The sequence below is a fragment of the Rhinoraja longicauda genome, chromosome 11, assembly GCF_053455715.1.
Source record: "Rhinoraja longicauda isolate Sanriku21f chromosome 11, sRhiLon1.1, whole genome shotgun sequence".
Lineage (NCBI taxonomy): Eukaryota > Metazoa > Chordata > Chondrichthyes > Rajiformes > Arhynchobatidae > Rhinoraja > Rhinoraja longicauda.
This window is the reverse complement of record NC_135963.1, coordinates 43,426,756-43,449,107: the sequence shown is the minus strand read 5'-3', so window position 1 is coordinate 43,449,107 and position 22,352 is coordinate 43,426,756. Positions and strand designations below refer to the sequence as shown.

The window sequence follows — 22,352 nt, the reverse complement described above, 5'->3', positions numbered from 1 at the left end:
TGATCCAGTGTTAATGTCTATGTTGGCTGTGGGACACCACAACTACAGATTATTTGTGGTTTATTGACTTTTTTTCTAATAAGTGTAAAGTTAAGATTTTCACAGCATAATGTGGGCCACAGTGTCCTATTATTTCTCATTTTCTACTAAGCTTAGCATTAGGATTAGTGGAACCTCAGAACCGAGCGCCTTCTGTGTGAGAAAATATTTCATTGGTGGTGTGGGAACGAAAATACTGAAACCAGCTAATTTTTGAAATTTGATCAGTGCATTAGCTCTCTGTATAATGACAGCTTAATTGTACCAGTGCTTTTTAAACTTTTTATTTTGCAGTTAAGGCAAATCCTCCCCTTAATCTACGGACGGAAATGACGGTTGAAGGAATTTTCAATCTTAGCTGGTCAAGCCCAAGCTCTGAAGCATTCCTGCTCCAGTATGAAGTGCAATACTCCACAGGCATCCCAGAGCGAGTCTGGAAGGTATGGTGGCTTTTTTTGTGAAAAAATATTTCCCCCTTTTCTCTCTTTTCCTGCCCCATGGCATAAATCCCCATGGCGTAAGTGGACATGTTAGCAATTCCCCAAAATCTTTGTGCACCCAGCTTTGAACAGAGTCTGCTGTTGTTTCATATGTAGGAGCTGACCAGCTAAAGGAGTGTGATGTTAGTTCCAGGTGGAATGATCTCACACTGGTTACTACTGGGAAGCCCAAAGTAGTTGTTCTTGTTGGTCATCCCACTTCGCCCATATCACTGTTGATCTCCTCTATGATCATCCCTACGGCCGACTGGCCCTGACCAAGATCTGATTGGCTCTCCAATTTTCGACCACAATCTGACGCCTTACTCCAGCCCCAACCCAATCTCCACGACGATTACCCAACACACCCCAATCCCCATCCCTCAGAAGGCAGTGGAGGCCAATTCTCTGAATGCATTCAAGAGAGAGCTAGATAGAGCTCTTAAGGATAGCGGAGTCAGGGGGTATGGGGAGAAGGCAGGAACGGGGTACTGATTGAGAATAATCAGCCATGATCACATTGAATGGTGGTGCTGGCTCGAAGGGCCGAATGCCCTCCTCCTGCACCTATTGTCTATCCATCGATCTAATCCACTTCTCTTGAACCATCCCATTTCTTGGATTTTTTTCTTTCCAATCCTTTGACAACATATTTCTTCTACATCACTTCAGTGCTCTATATATATAATATTTATAGTAAGTGAGAAAGGGGAAGATTATCTTAAAATTAACTTATTTTAGAGTATAGGAAAGAAAACTGCGGGTGCTGGTTTAAATCAGTAGACATAAAATGCAGGAGTAACTCAGCGGGTCAGGCAGCATCTCTGGAGAGAAGGAATGGGTGGCTTTTCGGGTCGAGACCCTTCTTCAGACTGATGTCAGGGGAGGGGGCAGGACAAAGATAGGATGTAGCAGAAGACAGGAAGACTGGTGGGAGAACTGGGAATTAGTTCCCTCCTGACCTCCCCCTTTCTGATACCGAACGGTCTATCCTCCGCAGAGGCCTCACCTTTGTTCACCTCCGCCCCCACCTCAACGAGTTCCGGGTCCACCACGATGTGGAGCTCTTCTTTCGTCGTCTCCGCCTCCGAGCATTTTTCCATGGGAATGAGTCCTCACCACCCTGTGATGACCCCCTCTCCCATCTCCACCCGGCTGGCCATCAACGTTCACTAGGCCTTTACATTTCTAACTGCCGGTGGGATATCAACCGCCTCAAATTTTCCACTCCCCTGACTTACTCTAACCTCTCCCCTCCTGAATGTACAACCCTCCGCTCACTCTGCAGCAACCCCAACTTAGCTATCAAACCCGCTGACATGGGAGGTGCCGTGGTAGTCTGACACGCTGACCTCTACCGGACTGAGGCCAGACGACAACTCTCAGACACCTCCTCCTACTTATCCTTTGACCATGACCCCACTGACGAGTACCAGACCTTAATCTCTAACACTATCACTGATCTCACCACTTCCGGCTCTCTGCCCCCTAATGCCTCCAACCTTATCGCTCCCCAGCCCCACACGACCTGTTTTTACCTTCTCCCTAAAATTCACAAACAGAACTGTCCTGGCAGACCCATTGTTTCTGCCTGTTCATATCATATCATATATCATATATATACAGCCGGAAACAGGCCCTTCGGCCCACCAAGTCCGTGCCGCCCAGCGATCCCCGTACATTAACACTATCCTACACCCACTAGGGACAATTTTTACATTTTACCCAGCCAATTAACCTACATACCTGTACGTCTTTGGAGTGTGGGAGGAAACCGAAGATCTCGGAGAAAACCCACGCAGGTCACGGGGAGAACGTACAAACTCCTTACAGTGCAGCACCCGTAGTCAGGATCGAACCTGAGTCTCCGGTTCATGTCCCACCAAATTAATTTCCATCTACCTCGACTCCATCCTATCCCCCCTGGTCCAATCCCTCCCTACCTATGTCTAAGACACCTCATATGCTCTCCGTCTCCTCAATAACTTCCAGTTTCCAGGCCCCCACTCTCTCATCTTTACTGTGGATGTCCAGTCACTCTACACCTCCATCCCCCACCAGGATGGTCTTAAAGCTCTCCGTTTCTTCCTCGACCGCAGAACCAGCCAATCTCCATCTACCAATACTCTCCTCCGCCTAGCAGAGCTGGTCTTTACCCTCAACTACTTCTCCTTTGACTCCTCCCACTTCCTCCAAACCAGAGGCGTAGCTAGGGGAACTCTTTGTCGGGTACGTCGAACAATCCCTGTTCCAGGCGTACACTGGCCCCATCCCCGAACTCTACCTCTGCTCCATTGGCGACTGCATTGGTGCTATCTCTTGTACCCGCGCAGAACTCACTGACCATAATTTTCACCACTAATTTCCATCCTGCTCTTAAATATACTTGGACCATCTCCGACATCTCCCTACCGTTTCTGGATCTCACCATCTCCATCCCAGGAGACAGACCAGTGACCGACATCTACTACAAACCTACTAACTCCCATAGCTATCTTGACTACATTTTTACCACCCTATTTCCTGTAAAAATTCTATCCCCTACTCCCAATTCTTCCGCCGCCGCCGCATCTGCGCCCAGGATGAGTTGTTTCATACTAGGGCATCAGAGATGTCCTCATTCTTTCGGAAACGGGGGTTCCCCTCTTCCATTATAGATGAGGCTCTCACTAGGGTCTCCTCTATATCCCGCAGCTCCGCTCTTGCTCCCCCTCTCTCCATTCGTAACAAGGATAGAGTCCTCCTTGTCCTCACCTTCCACCCAATCAGCTGTCGTTTACAACAAATTATCCTCCAAATTATTTCTGCCACCTTCAACTGGATCCCACTACTGGCCACATCTTCCAATCTCCATCTCTTTCTGCTTTCTGCAGAGACCGTTCCCTCCGTAACTCCCTGGTCCACTCGTTCCTTCCCACCCAAACCACCCCCTCCCCAGGTACTTTCCCCAGCTACCGCAGGAGATGCAACACCTATCCCTTTACCTCCCCCCTCGACTCCATCCAAGGTCCCAAACAGCCTTTCCAGGTGAGGCAGAGGTTCACCTGCACCTCCTCCAACCTCATGTTTTGTATCAGCTGTTCCAGATGTCAACATCTCTGCATTGGAGAGATCAAGCGCAGGCTCGGCGATCGTTTCGCTCAACACCTTCGCTCAGTCCACCTTAACCAACCTGATTTCCCGGTGGCTCAGCACTTCAACTCCTCCTCCCATTCCCAATCTGTCCTTTCTGTCCTGGGCCTCCTCCATTGTCATAGTGAGGCCCAGCGCAAATTGGAGGAACAGCATCTCATATTTTGCTTGGGCAGTTTACACCCCAGCGTATGAACATTGACTTCTCTAACTTCAGATAGTTCCTCTGTCCCTCTCTTTCCCCTCCCCCTTCCCAGTTCTCCCACTAGTCTTCCTGTCTCATACTACATCCTATCTTTGTCCCGCCCCCTCCCCTGAAATCAGTCTGAAGAAGAGTCCCGACCCGAAACGTCACCCATCCCTTCTCTCCAGAGAAATGTGCTGCCTGACCCGCTGAGTTACTCCAGCATTTTGTGTCTACCATATTTTACAGTATATTTGTCATCCAATTACAGCATCTTTCTGAGTGGGTCTTTAAAAGTAGTTTTGACAAATGGATAGTGGATTGGACTCCTCCAGAAGCACATATGTAGTCTTGGTTTATTTGTCTGGATTAAATGCAAGTTTTTGCATTTGTTTTAAGGGTGATTTAGAATAGAATAGTTCCTTTATTGTCATTGTAACATGAGCCATGTACAACGAAATTGTAAAATGTCAGCCAGTCAGTGCACCATTCAAACATTTCTAAAAGCTAACGATACATACAAGGTAAAATATTTTAAAAAAGATAAACAACTAAAATAAATATCATGAAAATAGCACGCATAAACACCCAACCCTACATCCTTCTGTCGATTTCACAGTCTCTTATTATGTATCGCCCCTGCGTTCCTTGGCGGCTACATTTAGTGCCTTTATAGCAGTGGGGTAAAAACTATTTTTAAGTCTGTTTGTCCTTGTCCTTGTAGATCTGTACCGTCTGCCTGACGGTAACAGTTCAAACAGGGAGTGTCCGGGGTGGGAAATGTCCTTTATAATACTCTGGGATTTTTTGATGCAGCGGGAACTGTGTAAGTCCTCCAAGGTAAGTAGAGGGCAGCCGACAATCCTCTGGGCGTTGTCAATGGCCCTCTGGAGCGCTTTCCTCTGAGCCGCTGTGCAGCTGGTGTACCATACGCATACACAGTATGTTAGGATGCTCTCAATGTAGCACCGATAAAAGGACAACAGCAGTCTCTGAGTGATGTTATTCTTCCTGAGCACCCTCAGGAAGTGCAGTCTCTGCTGGACCTTTTTCAGCAGCGCAGAGGTGTTCACGCTCCACGTCAGGTCCTCCTCAATATGGATTCCCAGGAAGCGGAAATCCGCCACCCTCTCCACACAGTCCCCTCTGATAGTTAATGGTACCATGTCCGTTTTATTCTTTCTGAAGTCTATTATTATTTCCTTTGTCTTTAAGGTGTTGAGGAGCAGGTTATTTTCTCCACACCACACTGTCAGCTGCTCCGCCTCATCCCGGTAGGCGTACTCGTCCCCCCCGGTGATGAGTCCCACCACCGTAGTGTCATCCGCAAATTTGACAATGGTGTTGCTGTGGTGGGCGGGGGTGCAGTCATGTGTATAGATGGTGTAGAGCAGGGGGCTCAGCACGCAGCCCTGTGGAGAGCCGGTACTGAGGCTGAGGGCCGTGGATGTGTGATGGCCCACTCTGACTCTCTGGCTGCGAGCTGACAGGAAGCTATTTATCCACATGCAGGTGGAGTGTGGAAGTCCCAAGTCCCCCAGTTTGTCCACCAGTTTATGGGGAAGGATGGTATTAAAGGCAGAGCTGTAGTCCACAAAGAGCATCCGCACGTAGCTCCCCGGCTGCTCCAGGTGGAACAGTGCAGCATGGAGGGCTGTGGCTATAGCGTCCTCTGTGGATCTATTCGCTCTGTACGCAAACTGGTGGGGGTCAAAGCTTCGGGGCAGGAGTGATGTGATATGACCCCGGACCAGTTTTTCAAAACACTTCATCACCACTGGTGTGAGTGCGACTGGCCGGTAGTCGTTGAGGCTGGAAATGTGGGGTTTTTTGGGCAAGGGGACTATGATTGCGGACTTCAGACAGGATGGAACAGTGGACTGGGCCAGAGACTGGTTGAAAATCCTCGTACAGACTCCAGCCAGCTGGTCAGCGCAGTCCTTCAGCACGCGTCCAGAGACGCCGTCGGGTCCAGTAGCCTTCCTTGGATTGATGGCCCGCAGCGTGCGCCTCACCTCATGCTCCTCTATCTTGAGGGTTAGGCTGCTGTGGACCATGTGGTGTGATATGGCTGTCTCGGGTGGCTCCACTTCAAAGCGAGCAAAGAAGAGGTTCAGCTCCTCTGCCAACGAGGCGTCACCTTCAGCAGCTCCAAGGTTGGTCTTATAGTTGGTTAGATACTGGATCCCCTGCCACACCTGCCTGCTGTTGTTACTGTCCAGGTGGTCCTCTATCTTCCTCCTGTAGTCTAATTTGGCCTCTCTGATGCCTCTCTTCAGGTTAGCTCGGGCCATGCTGTATAAAGCCCTATCGCCAGACCTAAAAGCAGTGTTCCTCTCTTTTAACAGCCGCTGGACCTCCCGGGTCATCCAGGGCTTCTGGTTGGGGTAGACCCGGATGCGTTTGTCCACTGTGACAGTGTCCATGCAGTTTTTAATGTAACATAGTACACTGTCTGTGAACACCTCCAGGTCCCGGTGTTCAAACACATCCCAGTTGGTCCTGTCGAAGCAGTCCTGCAGCTGCTGAGATGCACCATCAGGCCAAGTTGTGATGGTCTTTGTGATGGTAGGAGCGGTTTTCCTGAGGGGGGCATATGCAGGAATTAAAAACAGGGACATATGGTCCGACTGACCCAGGTGTGGTAGTTGTCTAGCCCTGTAGCCCAGCTTGATGTTGGAGTAGACCTTGTCCAGTGTGTTAGCTCCTCTTGTAGCACATTTAACATGCTGATAGAATTTGGGGAGCATTTTCTTCAAGTCCGCGTGGTTAAAGTCCCCTGCTATGATGTGAACACCGTCAGGATATATGCTCTGTTGACTGCTAGTGCTACCATACAAATATCCGATAGCCGAGTTAGCATTAGCATCCGGTGGTATGTACACAGCAGTTATCATGACAACAGTAAACTCTCTAGGGAGATAAATGGGCCTGCATTTAACAGTCACATACTCCAGGTCCGGGGAGCAGTGACTGTCTACAATCACTGTGTTTGTACACCAGGTGTTGTTCACGTACACACAGAGCCCTCCACCTCTGCTCTTACCAGAGTCTCTTGTCCTGTCATGACGCTGTGCTGTGTAGCCTGCTAGCTCGATAGCAGAGTCCGGAATGAAAGAATGAAGCCAGGTCTCCGTGATCAACAGGATACAGCTGTCCTTCACGGCGTTGTTAGCTGCAGTCTGCAGCCTAAGTTCATCCATCTTGTTAGCGAGGGATCTGGCGTTCGTTAGAAACAGGCTGGGAAGCGGTGGTTTCAGTGGCTGCCTCCGTAGCCTGACCAGAGCGCCGGCCCTGCCGCCTCGCTTTTGCCTTCTCTCTCTGCGCCGCCTTCGCCTCCTCCCCGCGGGGATGGTGATCCACGGAGAGTCGGGGCTCCTCGCTATGTCCGCCGGGATCTTGTATGAGCGGACAAACTCGGCGGTAACCCCCCATTCGCGACCGGCTCCAATCCTAAGAAGATCCTGCCGGCCGTAGACGTTGTTCGCCCGACAGTAAGTACACAGGGCACAAAACAACACGCACACATACACACACACATACACAAAAAACACGAGCACTGACCGGGAGGACATCGAGCCGCTGCAACTGTGTGCGCCGCCATTACATCTGTTTAGCAAGTCCTGGTGCTCACTTTTTAAAATATTATTTGGATAGACATAGGTTTTCCACAAAATATAATGCTCAAATATTATCATTGTTGTAAATGCACACATGAATATATTAAAGCAGTTTCCGAATGTTTTATTATTTGCTATTTGTAAGCTGTGATGAGGAACCTATCACGATTAATATCACGGGGAAAATGTATTGGGCTAGTTAACGGGCTGAGGGCTGACAAATTCCATAGATTTGATGGCTTCTTTCTCAAGATGTTAAATAGATGGCTACATAGTTAGTGGATGAATTGGTTATCATCGTGTAAAGTTCACTAGATTCCCAAAAGCTTTCACCAGACTGGAAAATAGTAGATGCAGCACTCCTCTTCTGGGAAGCAGAGCTAGAGAAAACAGGGAACCATAACATAATTGGTGAAAATACTAAAATCCATTGTAAAGGAAGTGATAAATGCCTACTTTAAAAATGTGTCATGTGGTTTTATGAACAGAAATGTTGTATGTTACATTAATTTGAATTCTTTAAATTTATGAACAGCAGGATAGGTGAAAGAGAACCAACAGATGTAATGTATTTGCATTTGCATGAAAAGGGCTTGTGGAGTTGGAGATAATGTCTCAGGATAGACATGTTTGGTTAACAAGTAAAAAATGAAGGTTAAGGATAAGGAATCCAATTTTAGGTTTTTAGGTTTTTAAGGTCGTGGGTTGCTTCAGGGATCAGTACTGGGTCTCAGCTGATTCCAATCCATTTAAATGGTGTAAATGAATGAATTGAGCATAATCTATTCAAGTCTGCAGTTGAGTCAAAGATAGGAAGATAAGTTGCGAGGTGCATGCAATGTGTCTGCAGAAGAATATAGACACGTTTAGTGAATGGGCAAAATAGTGGCAGATGGAGTATAATGTGGAGGAATGTTTTGTCCACTTTAGTAGGAAGAATAGAAACAGCTCATTGTTTAAGCGCGAGAATATTTAATATTAGTGTTAATAGAGATTATTTAGTTGTCCTCATACAAGAAACACACAGAATGCAAGTGCTCCAACTAATTAAGAAGGGCTTTGGAACAACAGCCTTAATTGCATGTAACGTGGTAACAAGTAAGGAATCTTAGTCTAGTTGCATGGAGTTCTGTTTAGATTGCAACTGGAGTACTGCACACAAGGTGTAGCTCTTCATTCATGGAAGTGGATACTTTCTGATTGATGCCGTGGCAATAGATCCTTGGATGACTGGGGTATCTGATGAGGAAAAATGAAGAGAATGAGTATACCTGGGTTGGGACTCAAAGGAGCAAGATGATGCTAAAATATATGGAATTGGCAAGATGTTTACCCATGGAAAATGGCTTGAACCATTGTAGGTTGGCCATTTAAAGCTGAGATAAGGAGCAATTTCTTCTGAAGGTTGTGAATCGTATGAATGCTCAACCCGTGAGAACAGTGGATGTTCATGTTCATAAGTTCCAGGGGCAGAATTAGGCCATTCGGCCCATCAAGTCTACTCTGCCATTCAATCATGGTTGATCTATTTTTCCTTGTAACCCCATTCTCCTGCCTTCTCCTCATAACCCCTGACAACCTTGTTAATCAAGAATCTGTCAATCTTCGTCTTAAAAATATCCATTGACTTGGCCTTCACAGTTGAGCCACTAAGGATGCTTGAGTGTAAGATAGACAACTGAACTGTTAGGGATCCATGTAAATCGAGACCAGGCAGGGGAGTGGGATGAGATCTGAGATTAAATTAATTGCGACCATGTTGAAAGCTGATTATTCACAAAATGCTGGAGTAACTCAGCAGGTCAGGCAGCATCTTGGGAGAGAAGGAATGGGCTGAGCAGGATTGATAGTGTCTCTCACCTATCCCTGCTCCTAATTCTAATATTTTTATGTTATTAATCCTACGCAATAGATTAAGGATGTCTGGCAAAGCTCTTTGATGCTTCACAATTTGGAGAGTGACCTTTCTTATCTTGTTGTCATTCGCTGTAAACGTCGCGATGGCCCGGGATTTTGGAGTGATTGGAGTGAACCTCTGCACGTGAACGTACAGGGTAAGTATCGATTTTCTGTAGCAAATACGTAGAAGGGAATAGAAGATTTTTAAAAAGTGTTTTGTTCATATGAAATTGTGAAATTGAACTCGAACAAAGATGTGACTGTTCAGATTGCAGTGTTAATACATGGCCTGCCTGCTGGTAACATTCTTTTCCTTGAGGACTCAACTCTTTCTTAGTGAAGAATGTCATGCTTATTCCTTGGCCTTGCTGTGAAAGTAACAACTTATTCCATGTTGAAGGTTTTTATTCACAAAATGCTGGAGTAACTCAGCAGGTCAGGCAGCATCTCAGGAGAGAAGGAATGGGTGACGTTTCGGGTCGAGACCCTTCAGACTGATGTCAGGGGGCGGGACAAAGGAAGGGTATAGGTGGAGACAGGAAGATAGAGGGAGATCTGGGAAGGAGGAGGGGAAGAGAGGGACAGAGGAACTATCTAAAGTTGGAGAAGTCGATGTTCATACCACTGGGCTGCAAGATTCCCAGGCGAAATATGAGGTGCTGTTCCTCCAATTTCCGGTGGGCCTCACTATGGCACTGGAGGAGGCCCATGACAGAAAGGTCAGACTGGGAATGGGAGGGGGAGTTGAAGTGCTCGGCCAACGGGAGATCAGTTTGGCCAACGCAGACCTAGCGCAGGTGTTGAAGGTTTATCATCTCATGAGAAACCTTGAGCCGAGGAAAACATACCTGGATGCTGCCAATTGTATTTTTCATGGATGTGCGGAGGTTCATCAGCTTCACTGATTACCAAATAGTACAAAGAGACAAAAGGAAGACCTTTATTGAATGAATATATTCATTTATAAACCATATTGCAGGTTTTCTGGCTAAGAAAGGGACACTGGGCACCCTTATCTGGGCTTGGTAGGAGGCAAAGTTGGACTCAAAATGAAGTCTCACGAGTTTCTTCTGCTACCAACCAAGCAATGCATTTCACAACCTGATACTCACTGGTTTAAAAGAAGACTTTCCTCATGTAACCTTTTGTTCTTTTATCAATCTCCTTCGATCCGGTAAAAAATAGATTTTCCACAAGTAATTTTTAGTTATTTTATCACTCACTTTCCTTTTTTTTGCGCCTCGAATTCTTGACCCCTCAACATATTCACTCTATCTGTTCTGCCGAAACCGTGCTTAATTTTAAATACCTTCTTCAGATACACTCGCATCCTTCCACTTTTCCAAGGAGAGCCTCTCCAGTTTCTCCTGCCTGTCCTCATGGCTGAAGTCAATCATCCCTGTATTCATTTTAGAAAATCTCAGTGCACTCTCTCAGGTTTTTTCATCTTTCCTGTGATTTGGTTGTGCCATAATGTCTAATTGTGGCAGTACGGAAAACAATAAATTGTAAAATGGAAGAACCATACCCAAGTGTTACACAGCCTCTTTAGAATTGAAACAGATAGATGCAAAGGTGGAAGGTGTCACAGTTTTACCTTGAGTCAAAGGTTGTGCAATTGTGCTGCAAAACCAAGGCACTTCTGCAAAACTAAACATTTATTTGAGCCATGATTTCTTTTTGCAGCCTGCTGCTGCCTGACTGATTTGATGTATTCCATAGTTAAAGCCTGACTCTATGAATAACAAGGTTTGTCAACACTTCTACAGCTGTGTATCTTCCTGTGGAAATGGACACATGCGACCTTTAAAATCTTTGATCAGCTGGAAGCTGCTAAGCAATCCTCATTTAATATTCCTGCCACCTGCTTCAGCAGGGGCACAGCCTGGCAGGAGGCTGCCTTGAACGCTTAACACTGCTCTGCTATTTTTGGTTGTCTATTAATGCCTGTTCAAGATGTCAACTTCTCTACATCGGCGAGACCAAACGCAGGTTCGGCGATCGTTTCGCTCTACACCTTCGCTCAGTCCGCTTTAACCAACCTGATCTCCCAGTGGCTCAGCACCTCAATTCCCCCTCCTATTCCCAGTCTGACCTTTCTGTCATTCCTCCATTGTCATAGTGAGGCCCAGTGCAAATTGGAGGAACAGCACCTCATATTTCGCTTGTGCAGTTTACACCTGAGCGGTATGAACATTGACTTCTCCAACTTCAGATAGTTCCTCTGTCCCTCTCTTTCCCCTCCCCCTTTTCAGCTCTCCCACTTTCTTCCTGTGTCCTACCACATCCTATCTTTGTCCCACCCCCTCCCCTGACATCAGTCTGAAGAAGGCTCTCGACCCGAAACGTCACCCATTCCTTCTCTCCTGAGATGCTGCCTGACCTTCTGAGTTACTCCAGCATTTTGTGAATGCCTGTCAATAGGTAAGCTTGTCATGCGATCATGAAACAACAGCAGAAAACAATGCAAGTCGAGCAACTTCTTTAAAGAACGGAAAGTCTAGTGTCCAGTTTGTAGCTCTAGTCAGATAAAAAACAACGTACAAAGTGCTAGAGGAACACTAGCATCTGTGGCCTGGCAGCATCTGTGGAGGTAAATGGACAGACAACGTTGGGACCCTTCTTCAAATGTCATCTGTTCATTTCCTTCCATAGATGCAGCCTGGCCTGCTGACTTCTTCCAGCACTTTTGTTTTGCTCCAGATTCCAGCATCTGCAGCCTCTGGTGTCTCCAGCTAAATTGCAAGCTGAGTTTGGTGTCTTGCTTCAACTCTGATTCCTCTGACTTTTTTTCTGGTACTGGTTCCCGTTTCTAAAGTCCATTGGGTTGATGCTCTGGCATCTACCTCCAGGAATTTGAGTTGAATTTATCTATTGCTTTCTCACTGGATATTCCCAGGCAGCCCTTTGCACACAATGCACGTTCTTCCAGGAAACCTATAGCTCCTTTCCACAAGATTTGACGCTCTTGTTTTTGGGCCATCCTGGAATCTCTCCATGAAACTAGGTAGGTTGAGACTCGGAGAGAAAAAAATCTTAAATGTGATTTTTAACCAATTGTGAACAATGGAGATGTAGGCCTTTGGAAAATGCCACGTGAAGCGATTTCAGATGAAACTGTCTGCAGACAGACTAGTATGATGTTAATTACCATTCACTCCCAATTTTCTATCAGAATTTCTCAATCCTCTACTCAAGGACCAAACCATGAAAAGTCACAGTGCTTATTGCAGCCTGAATTAGGAGATGTGGAAGATATGGTCCAGGCTTGGATTTGGAAGGTTGCTGTATGTTAGTTGTGGTGAAGCTCACTAGCTTCATTAATCCAGGATAATTTGGTTCCACATATAAACTGCAAATGTGTTTGCACTCCGGTAGACCAGTAAATGAATAATCTTTACAGGATCCAAACAAGAGCAAATTTATATGATAATAACTGAAAAATTATCAATACAAATTCTAATTCATTAAGTGGTGGTATTTACAGTGTATCTCCCAGCTAGAAATGCACTACTTCAATCCCGCTTTTGCGGTTGCAGCTCCTAGACTGTGGAACAGCATCCCTCTCCCCATCAGAACTGCCCCCTCCATCGACTCCTTTAAGTCCAGGCTCAAAACATATTTCTACTCCCTAGCGTTTGAGGCTCATTGAGGAGGCGCTGTGAACTGTTTGCGTGCTACTGTATGTTTTCATTTTTTTTTTTTTCTATTGGAACCTAATCAAATGTACAGCACTTTGGTCAACGTGGGTTGTTTTTAAATGTGCTATACAAATAAAATTGACTTGACTTGACTTGACTTGACTATTATGGGACCTTGAACAGGTAACACAGGGGATGCTGTTCCATCATAGGTGCTGCTTTGAAGGTGAGATGTTAAATCAAGGCATTGTCTGTCATGAATCTTGAAATAATTCATCTGAAGAAAAGTTGAGGAACTTCACCTGTTCTGGTCAAAATTCATCCTTTAACCAATACATGATCTGATCAATAAATTCCTTGTGGTGCACAGATTTACAGCCATGACAATTTCTGCTTTTTTCGTATACTGAAATAACTATTCATTAACTGATGTACAATGCATGTAGACTTTGCAAGTGTTATGTGGAGCTGAATGTTCTCATTCAAAACGTGAGAGATGGTGTAGGATGTTCTAAAAGGACATACCTGTTACTATCCATGAATGTTTGTAATGTGATTTCCTCTATTTTCTAGAAATCATGGCACTGGAGTGGAGAACCTCTCTCCCTCCCCTCCAATTTACACAGACCCCAACCTGGCACAGGCTGATCTATGCCTTGAAAAGGGCTTCCCTGGGTAAATCCATTGGTTTCATCCAGTCCTTGCCCCACCGCACTTCCTCTCTTGCATCTGGTCTTTCTCTCCTTGTGTAGTCTTTTTCCATTTCTGTCTGCAATTCATTTTGATTCTCTGCCATTCTTTCCAGCTTCCTTGCACTAATGGTTTCACTTTTACCCTGGGTGCCGAAACCCCCTGCATCTCCATGCTTAAGGTGGATCTGGATGCAGAGTCTGGGCATCCATGGTCCATGTGTAGATGGTTCATGCATCTGCCACCCCCCCCCCACTACTTAAAATGGTTCCCCTGTTGTAGAAGCTTTGGTGTTGACTCGATTCAATTCTCTGACCAAGAAATGTTGTTGTGGGATCTCATAATGGTCTTAGCAGCATTTAAAACGAAAACTTTCCAAAGAGTGCCGTCAATATTCTGATGATACTACATTATTGAAGCAATAGAACATTTTCAAAGAATGCCCACACACTTTTCACAAAAATCCATTGAACCACTTTTTAATTTTTTTTTTTAATACAGCTATTAGTAAACTGGAAGTAAATCCGGTTTATGCCTTGTTACAGTGAAGCTTGGTTTTTAAGTAACCCATACAAGGTGTCATAGTTCAAAATTCTCGTACTTACCGACTTATCAGTGATTTCAGTGAAAATTAGGACGCCGGAGAAGCATTGACAGCATGGGAATTTTCGCAATGTTTTTGGCCTCAGCCATTACATTTAAAGTGAGCTCCAAACCCAGATATGCAATCCAGAAACCAGATATGCATCTCCCTTACATTTTCAAAGAACGCCCACACACTTTTCACAAAAATCCACTTAACCACTTAAATTATTATTATTTTTTAATACAGCTTATAAGTAAACTGGAAGTAAATCCTGTTTATTCCTTGTTAAGGTGAAGCTTGGTTTTTAAGTAACCCATACAAGGTGTTATAGTTCAAAACTCTCAAGTACTTACCGACTTGTCAGTGATTTCAGCAAAAACCAGGACGCCGGAGAAGCATTGACAGTGTGGGAATTTTCGAGATGTTTCAGAAGATGCTGTAAACTCGACCTGACTCGGCATTGTCGTGGTCATTGTCGTCGGGTACAAGAAAAGTTCGGCGATCTGCTACGAATTTGACAGTTGCCGGCAGTCGCCAAAAAGATCACCTAAGTGGGACAGGCCCTTAAGTCCATGTTTATTTTAATGGTTAATGAATTATATGCTTGTTGTCTATTCTTTCCTTCAGTTCAAGTCAATTGACATGGCAGAGGATATCATTTTTCCCATCAGTATTTAATCATATTATCCCTCACCTAAACCAATGACTCTGGCATGGATGAATCTCTGGTTTATTTTGGAAGTTGCTCATGATATTCCAGTTTCAATGGAAAAAAAGAGAAAAGTGAGCTGCGAACCTGGGCAGCATGCAGCTTGTAGAGTTGCTGCCTCACAGTCGCAGTGACTTGATTTCATTTCTCTCTGCTGGTGCTGTCTGTCTGTAGTTTGCAAGTTCTCCATGTCACTATGTGACTTCCTCCCAGGTGCTTCAGTTTCCTTGTGAGTGTGTGTGAGTGTGTGTTAGTTAGTGAGTGTGTTAGTTAGTGACTGTGTTAGTTAGTGAGTGAGTGAGTGAGTGAATGAGTGAGTCACTAAATTACTCCCAGTGATCGAATCTGCAGTGGAAATGCGAGGACAATACACTGGGATTAGCGGAGTTTTAGGGTCAACTAGACAAGTGGACCCATTGGGCCCATTCCTCGTAGAGGGGGGACAGGGAAGGGGAGAGGGTGCCACTCACCTCGGCCCCGTGGCGCCAGCGCAGCAGCCAGAGCGAGCCGTGGACCCGGTGATGGTGCGGGGCGCTGGGACCGGGGGGAGCGGGGACTCGACGGCGCCGTCGGTTGAAGTGGGCGCTGGAGGAGACAGAGATGAACGATGAGACGACTGGGACAATGACCATCTGCCTGCTGCTTGAAGTCCCCCGGGACCAGGTGCAGGCGAAAGGGGAGAGGGAGCGACTCACCTTGCCTTCTTGCCGGGGAGGAAGGGCAGGGGCGAGGCATGCGGGGGGGGGGGGGGGGGGGGGGGGGGGGAGCGCATTTGTTAATGTCAGCTTATTGGCCGCGACTCCCTGCCCCCCCCCTCTTATTGGCTCGCACTCGTGCGGGTTCCATTGTGACGTCACACGCTGAAGATCATAATTAAATCGGTTTAAAAGGTAATTTTTAAACTTTAAAGTGTCTCGCTAACTTGAAAAATATAACACAATTTTGAATGAAACTTGTTTTAAAGGGTCCCCAGGACAATGGTGAGTAAGGTAGGCCTAAAATTGTTGCACTATCGTGTACCGTTTTGGCTGTGTAGAGGGCATGGTACATACATTAACATATAAACATATACACACAAACAAACCGAGAGGTTAAGAAATATACTAGACCAAATGGACCCGTTGGGCTCATTCCTCATAGAGGGGGGGAAGGGGAGGGGGTGCCAATCACCTCGGCCCCGTGATGCCAGCATTGGTCCAGCACCCTCGCCCCCCCACTCAATCCCCTTTATCCCCCCCCCACTCAATCCCCCTTTTCTCCCTTATACCCCCTCCTTCCCCCCCACTCACCCACTCCATGCCACCTACCCCACCCGCACTCCCCCCTCCCTTCCCCCCCCACTCCCCCCTCCCTTCCCCCCCCACTCCCCCCTCCCTTCCCCCCCACTCCCCCCTCCCCTTCCCCCCACTCCCCCTCCCCTTCCCCCCACTACCCCTCCCCTTCCCCCCACTCCCCCCTCCCCTTCCCCCCACTCCCCTCTCCCCTTCCCCCCACTCCCCCCTCCCCTTCCCCCCACTCCCCCCTCCCCTTCCCCCACATCCATTTCCCCCACCCCCACTCCTCCCACCATCCCCACTCCCCCCTGATAACTTTCACCAAGATGAAATAACTGCAATCAGTAGAATGGATTTTGGATTTTTATTGAAGCATGTTGAGTTAATTCAATGCAGCTGCTACTTGTCTCAAGATTCACTTGCAGTGCTTTTGAAAGTCTTTACATCAATTATGTTAATGTTTTACATGCTCCAACTGCATTGTATCTCTTTCTTCATCAGTGAAGAGAGCTATTTAAGAACAGGATGGATTAATTAAGAGTGGGTTACAAGCCTTACGATTGAAGCGTGTGCCACAGTGAAATTCTCAGCAGGGAAGGGAGAGGAGTTACTTCCTTGTATAAAGTGAATTTAAATAATTCCAAAAATAATGTGTGGGTTTAAATAGTTTAGTTGAGAGATACAGCGCAGAAACAGGTTGTTCGGCCCGTCGAGTCCATGCCGACCAGAGATCCCCGTGCACTAACACTATCCTACACACTAGGGACAATTTACAATTTTACCAAAGCCAATTAATCTACCAACCTGTACGTCTTTGGAGTATGGGATGAAACAGGAGCTCCCGGAGAAAACCCATCTGGTCATGGAGAGGACGTCTAAACTCCATACGGGCAGCACCCGTAGTCAGGATTGAACTCGGGTCTCTGGTGCTGTAAGACAGCAACTCAATCGCTGTGCCATCTTAATATGCAAATATTAAGTAACATTTTTATTTAACACATTTTGTTTTGACAGAAATTACATATTACCCATCTCAAGTGCTGACAACTATTGGCTCGGATGTTACTGTACGATGCGTTTTCTACAATCAAACTCTGACCAATCATAATGTTGTCTGGTGGTTAAACATGAATGAAAAAATTCCAGAAGATCATTATTCTTTAATCAATAATCATGAAACCAGTGTTACTCTCTTCAATATAACATCAAATGGACAGTCTCAATTCAACATATTGCAGTGTTGCCTTCAAAATGAAGAAAGGAGTATTTGTAACTTTCGCTATGCTGAAATAGTTATATTGGGTATGATTTTTTTAAAATCAAGGAGCATGCATTCTGATGGCATAAAAGAAATGTTCAGTCTCTTAGATTGTTTTCAATCGATCAATATCATTTTGAGTCTGAAGTACTGTCTGACGAAGGGTCCCAACCCAAAACATCATCTATCCATTTTCTCTAGGGATGTGGCTTAGTTACACCCGCACTTTGTGTCATTATTTGTAAACCAGCATCCGAATTTCCCTGTCTCTACAATGTAATTTTATTCCTGCTTTAAAGAAATTATGCTCCTCCCTGGTACTGCTGTGTTACACATCTTACAATATAAAAAAATATAATTTTCTACCCAAAATCTCCATCATCCGTTTGCCTCTATCGATGCTGCTCGATTTGCTAAGTTCCTCCAGCAGTTTGTTTTGCTCCAGATTCTGCAGTCTCCTGTGCTGTGGAAGGTTGCACATGGCTGCCCTGCCGCTCCCCTCCCCAGTCGAGCCTCACTTATCAGAGGCGGATCTTCTAGTGACAAATTCCTGAAGAAAGGCAGTCCCAATGCAAGCACCAAGGCTCATCCAAGCGCTGGGCCTGTCAGTCTTGGATAGCAACAGCTGGTGAGGTGTGAAGAAGAGGTGTTTTGCCAGTTGATTAAGCCACGCACTAATGCTCTGACATGTGCAAACATTCAAAAGCTATAAAAACATTAATCATTTTAAAAAAAATGAAAACAAAGTTTTAAAGAATAAAATAGAACACTTAAAAAGCTTCTAAATTACAAAGTATTCAGTTGAAATAGTTGGAAAAAAAATTCCGTGAACTGGGGATAGCGTAATTAATCAGCATCACTGTTGTTGAGCTGGAAATGATTGAGAGCTTTCAGTTCCTAAGAGTAAATATTACTAACATTCTGCCGTGGACAAACCACATTGAAGCGACAGCCAACACTTTACTTCCTGAGGAAATTGAGGAAATTCAGCGTGTCTCCTACAACTTACAAACATAGAAACATAGAAGATTGGTGCAGGAATAGGCAATTTGGCCCTTCGAGCCAGCACCGCCATTCAATATGATTATGGCTGATCATCCAAAATCTATATCCCGTTCCTGCTTCCTCACCATATCCCTTGATTCTTTTACCCTAAGAGCTATTTCTAAATCACTCTTGAATACATCCAGTGAATTGGCCACCCCTGCCTTCTGTGGCAGAGAATTCCACAGATTCACAACTGTCTGGGTGAAAAAGTTTTTCCTCATCTCAGTCCTAAATGGCCTACCCCTTATTCTTAAGCTGTGACCCCTGGTTCTGGACTCCCTAACATCGGGAACTATTTTCCTGCATCTAGCCTGTTCAATCCCTTACGAATCCCTTAAGAAATGCTACCGATGCACCATAGAAACCATACTGTCGGGTTGCATCACAGCTTGGTTTGGTTCATCACATAAATTAGACTCCCCACCATTGACTAGATCTACGTTTCATGCTGCCTTAGGAACATAATCAAACGCATTCCCCATCCTTCTCAATCCTGTTGAACAGAAGACACAGAAACTTGAAAGTAGATAGTTATTTAAGTGATTAAAAACAAGAAATGCGGGAAATATTCAGCAGGTCAGGCAGCATCTGTGGAAAGAGATGTTGATTCATCATTTTAGTCAAACACCCTTATAAAGGTGCTAATAAAAGAATTTTACCCTAAAACACTAACCCGGTTTCTCACGTAAATTATTTCTCGGATTTTCAGTTTTATTACATATTTCCAACATTTGCAGGTTTTTGATTTTCAATTAATTTTTCAATTAAATAAACAAAGTCATGAGTGGCACATAAGTAGATGTAGATTGTGTGGGTGACTTGATGTAGTGCTGTTAATCGTATACAGTTCTTTTAAAATTATTTTTATCCTTAATCCTTTATTTCATTTAATTAACTTTACTGATTTAATTATGCATATGATGCAAAATATCATCTTCCCACATCTTTATTAAAATAATAATAATTTATATCATTCCTCTACATTGATATTTTTATAGATACAAAGATTAATATTTCATGCGAGACCGATGGTGCATTGGAAAGAATGATCTGCAGATGGCACTCAAGTCTGTGGAAACCAGAAGCAGTCAGCAATTACAAGTTAAAATATTACATGCAAGTATAATGTCTTTATTGTTACTTATGAGCTAGGGTTAGGAATAGGGGGAATAACTTCTAGCTGTTCATTGGTGAAGGTGCTATGCTGTTAGAATGTCCTTCAGACTTGAAAGTGGCCTCACAGGTAGATTCCTTTGAAGTACTGTCACAGGTAGATAAGGTGGTCAAGAAGGCTTTCATCAGTCTTTGGTCTTTGGTCTTCATCGGCCAGAGTCTTGAATATAGCAGTTGGGAGGTCATGTTGCAGTTGTACGAGACATTGGTGAGGCCACATTTAGAGTATTTTGTTCAGTTTCGGCCACCTTGTTATAGGAAATGTGTTGGTAAGCTGGAAAGGGTGCAGAGAAGATTTACGAGGATGTTGCCAAGACTCGAGGCACTGAGCTATACGGAGAGGTTGAGCAGGTTAGGACTTTATTCCTCAGAACACAGGAGGATGAGGGGTGATCTTATAGAGGTGTAAAAAATCATGAGAGGAATAGATAGGGTGCATGCACAGCCTTTTACCCAGAGTAGGGGAATCAAGAACCAGAGGACATGGGCTTAGGTGAGGGGGGAAAAGATTTAATAAGGACCTGAGGGTCAACTTTTTTACATAAAGGGTGGTGGGTATATGGAACGTGCTGCTGATGGAGGTAGTTGAGGCAGGTACTATCTCAATGTTTAAGAAACAGTTAGACAGGTGCATGGATAGGTCGAGAGGGATATGGGACAAACACAGGCAGGTGGGACTAGTAGGACATAGTGTAGATGGGACATGTTGGTCGGTATGGACAAATTGGGTCGAAGGGCTTGTTTCCACACTTTATGACCCCATGAGACTTGTTCAATATCTTCCATCCACATCCCCTATCAGTTCCACAGCAGGTTCACTCGCACAGCAGTCAGTTACGTATATTAAGTCCGCTTTGGTAAAAGATTACATTGAGAATGCTTTATGAAAATACAAATTGAAGCTCTGTGTATTTCATCGCAACATTACTTCCAAAGTATAAAGTTAATTCCTGATTATAGTTTTGCCCCATTTCCAGGTTTAGCCATTTAAGTGAGTGCCCGAGTGACAGAGAATTTGTCATGATATCAGATCTATAGGATGCCACATACACAATTGGCTGACTTTGTTCCTGACAAAATATATAATGGTATATATACCATTTCTTAAGACCCAACAGGAAGACTTTAACCAGTCAAATTAGATATCGAAATGAAAGGATAAAGTAATATTTCCCCATGTTGTCAGATTTTCTAGCATGTCATATTATTTGATTTAATTATACCAAAGTGTATTTTGTCTTTGATTTTGTTTCCTTTAAAAGTGAAGAGTCTTGGTGTGATAACCTGGAAATTGAAAACAATAATGTTCATATTCAAGAATGCCCAGTGCTGAGGAATGAATTTGGCCCCTGTCATATCAAGCCCATTAACCTCACTTTTGGCCACATCATGTGGATGGAATTCCAATTTCATGAGACAACGTTCAAATCTGCACCAACCTGTGTCATTCCCATGGACGTGGGTAAGTTCAGCTTTATTGATGTCACCAAGGGCTCATAGTCCAGGTGATTTCATTTACTTTTCTGCTCTGCACAATGATCAAAAAAGATGGAAATTCAGCTTCCTCATCATTGTTTCAAAAAGCAATCTTTAACTTGTTTGCGAATCTACTGAATATCATTTGCATGCGATGCCAAAGTGCAAGAGGTTCATTTAGAGAATGCATTCTTCTGAATAATCACCGAGCCATAGAGTAGTATAGCAGGGAAACAGGCCTTTTGGCTGAACTCGTTTGTGTTGGCCAATATGTCCCCATCTAAGCTACTCCTATTTACCCATGTTTGACCCATATTCCTCTAAACTTTTCCTATCTATTAAAGTAACTTTTAAATGTTGTTACTGTACCTGCATCAACTTCTTCCTCTGGCAGCTCATTCCATATACCCACCACCCTCTGTGCAAAACGAGTTGTCCCTCATGTTCCTATTAAATCTTTCCCCTCTCATCTTAAAGTTCTGCTCTCTGGTTCTTGATTTCCCTACCCTGGGCAAAAGACTCAAAGCCCTCATGATTTTATACACCTCCATAATATCATACGATGTAACTGACATGCCAGTATGTACTTGAATTCCTAGATTACTCAACTTTGCAACTCTCTCCAGGGCCCTACTGTCCACTGTGAAGGTTCTGTCCTGGTTTGACTTCCCAAAATACATCTCACACTTACCTGAATTAAACACCATTAGTCATTTCTCAGTCCACTTGCCCAGCTGATCAAGATACTACTGTAAATCACGATAATTATCATCGCCGTCTACAATTCCACCAATTTTACCACCGACGATACCATATCCATTAGATTAAACGGGAAATTCCGGGTGAAAGTCCCTTTCATTGAAGGGGTTCTACCTTATTTTGAGCCTGCATGTGATGAAATGGGAGAATTTTTTACTTGAACTTTTTCACCGCACAAACATTCCACCTTTTGATGGTGACATAATGGACCAAAATGTCACACTCAGGTTCATCAGGCTGTTAGCTATGAGTGATTGGGCAAATGAATTGTTTTTGCTGGAGCGTTGCAGGCTGAAGGTCGACCTGATAGAAGTATATAAAGTATATAAAGTCAGAGCTTTTTAGATAGTCAGAGCTTTTTGTTTCCCAGGATAGAAATGCCAAAT

At 44.7% G+C, this 22,352-nt stretch overlaps 1 protein-coding gene across 1 annotated transcript in view; it reads left to right on the top strand.

The window, feature by feature from the left end:
* The window catches only part of lepr (leptin receptor), an 86,076-nt gene that overhangs the window by 33,374 nt on the left and 30,350 nt on the right, over positions 1–22,352 (top strand). The window contains exons 5-9 of the mRNA XM_078408014.1: positions 334–479; positions 9,367–9,508; positions 17,268–17,555; positions 19,557–19,674; positions 20,994–21,193. Coding sequence (XP_078264140.1) covers positions 334–479; positions 9,367–9,508; positions 17,268–17,555; positions 19,557–19,674; positions 20,994–21,193 — 894 coding nt within the window. The remainder of the gene's footprint in view (positions 1–333; positions 480–9,366; positions 9,509–17,267; positions 17,556–19,556; positions 19,675–20,993; positions 21,194–22,352) is intronic.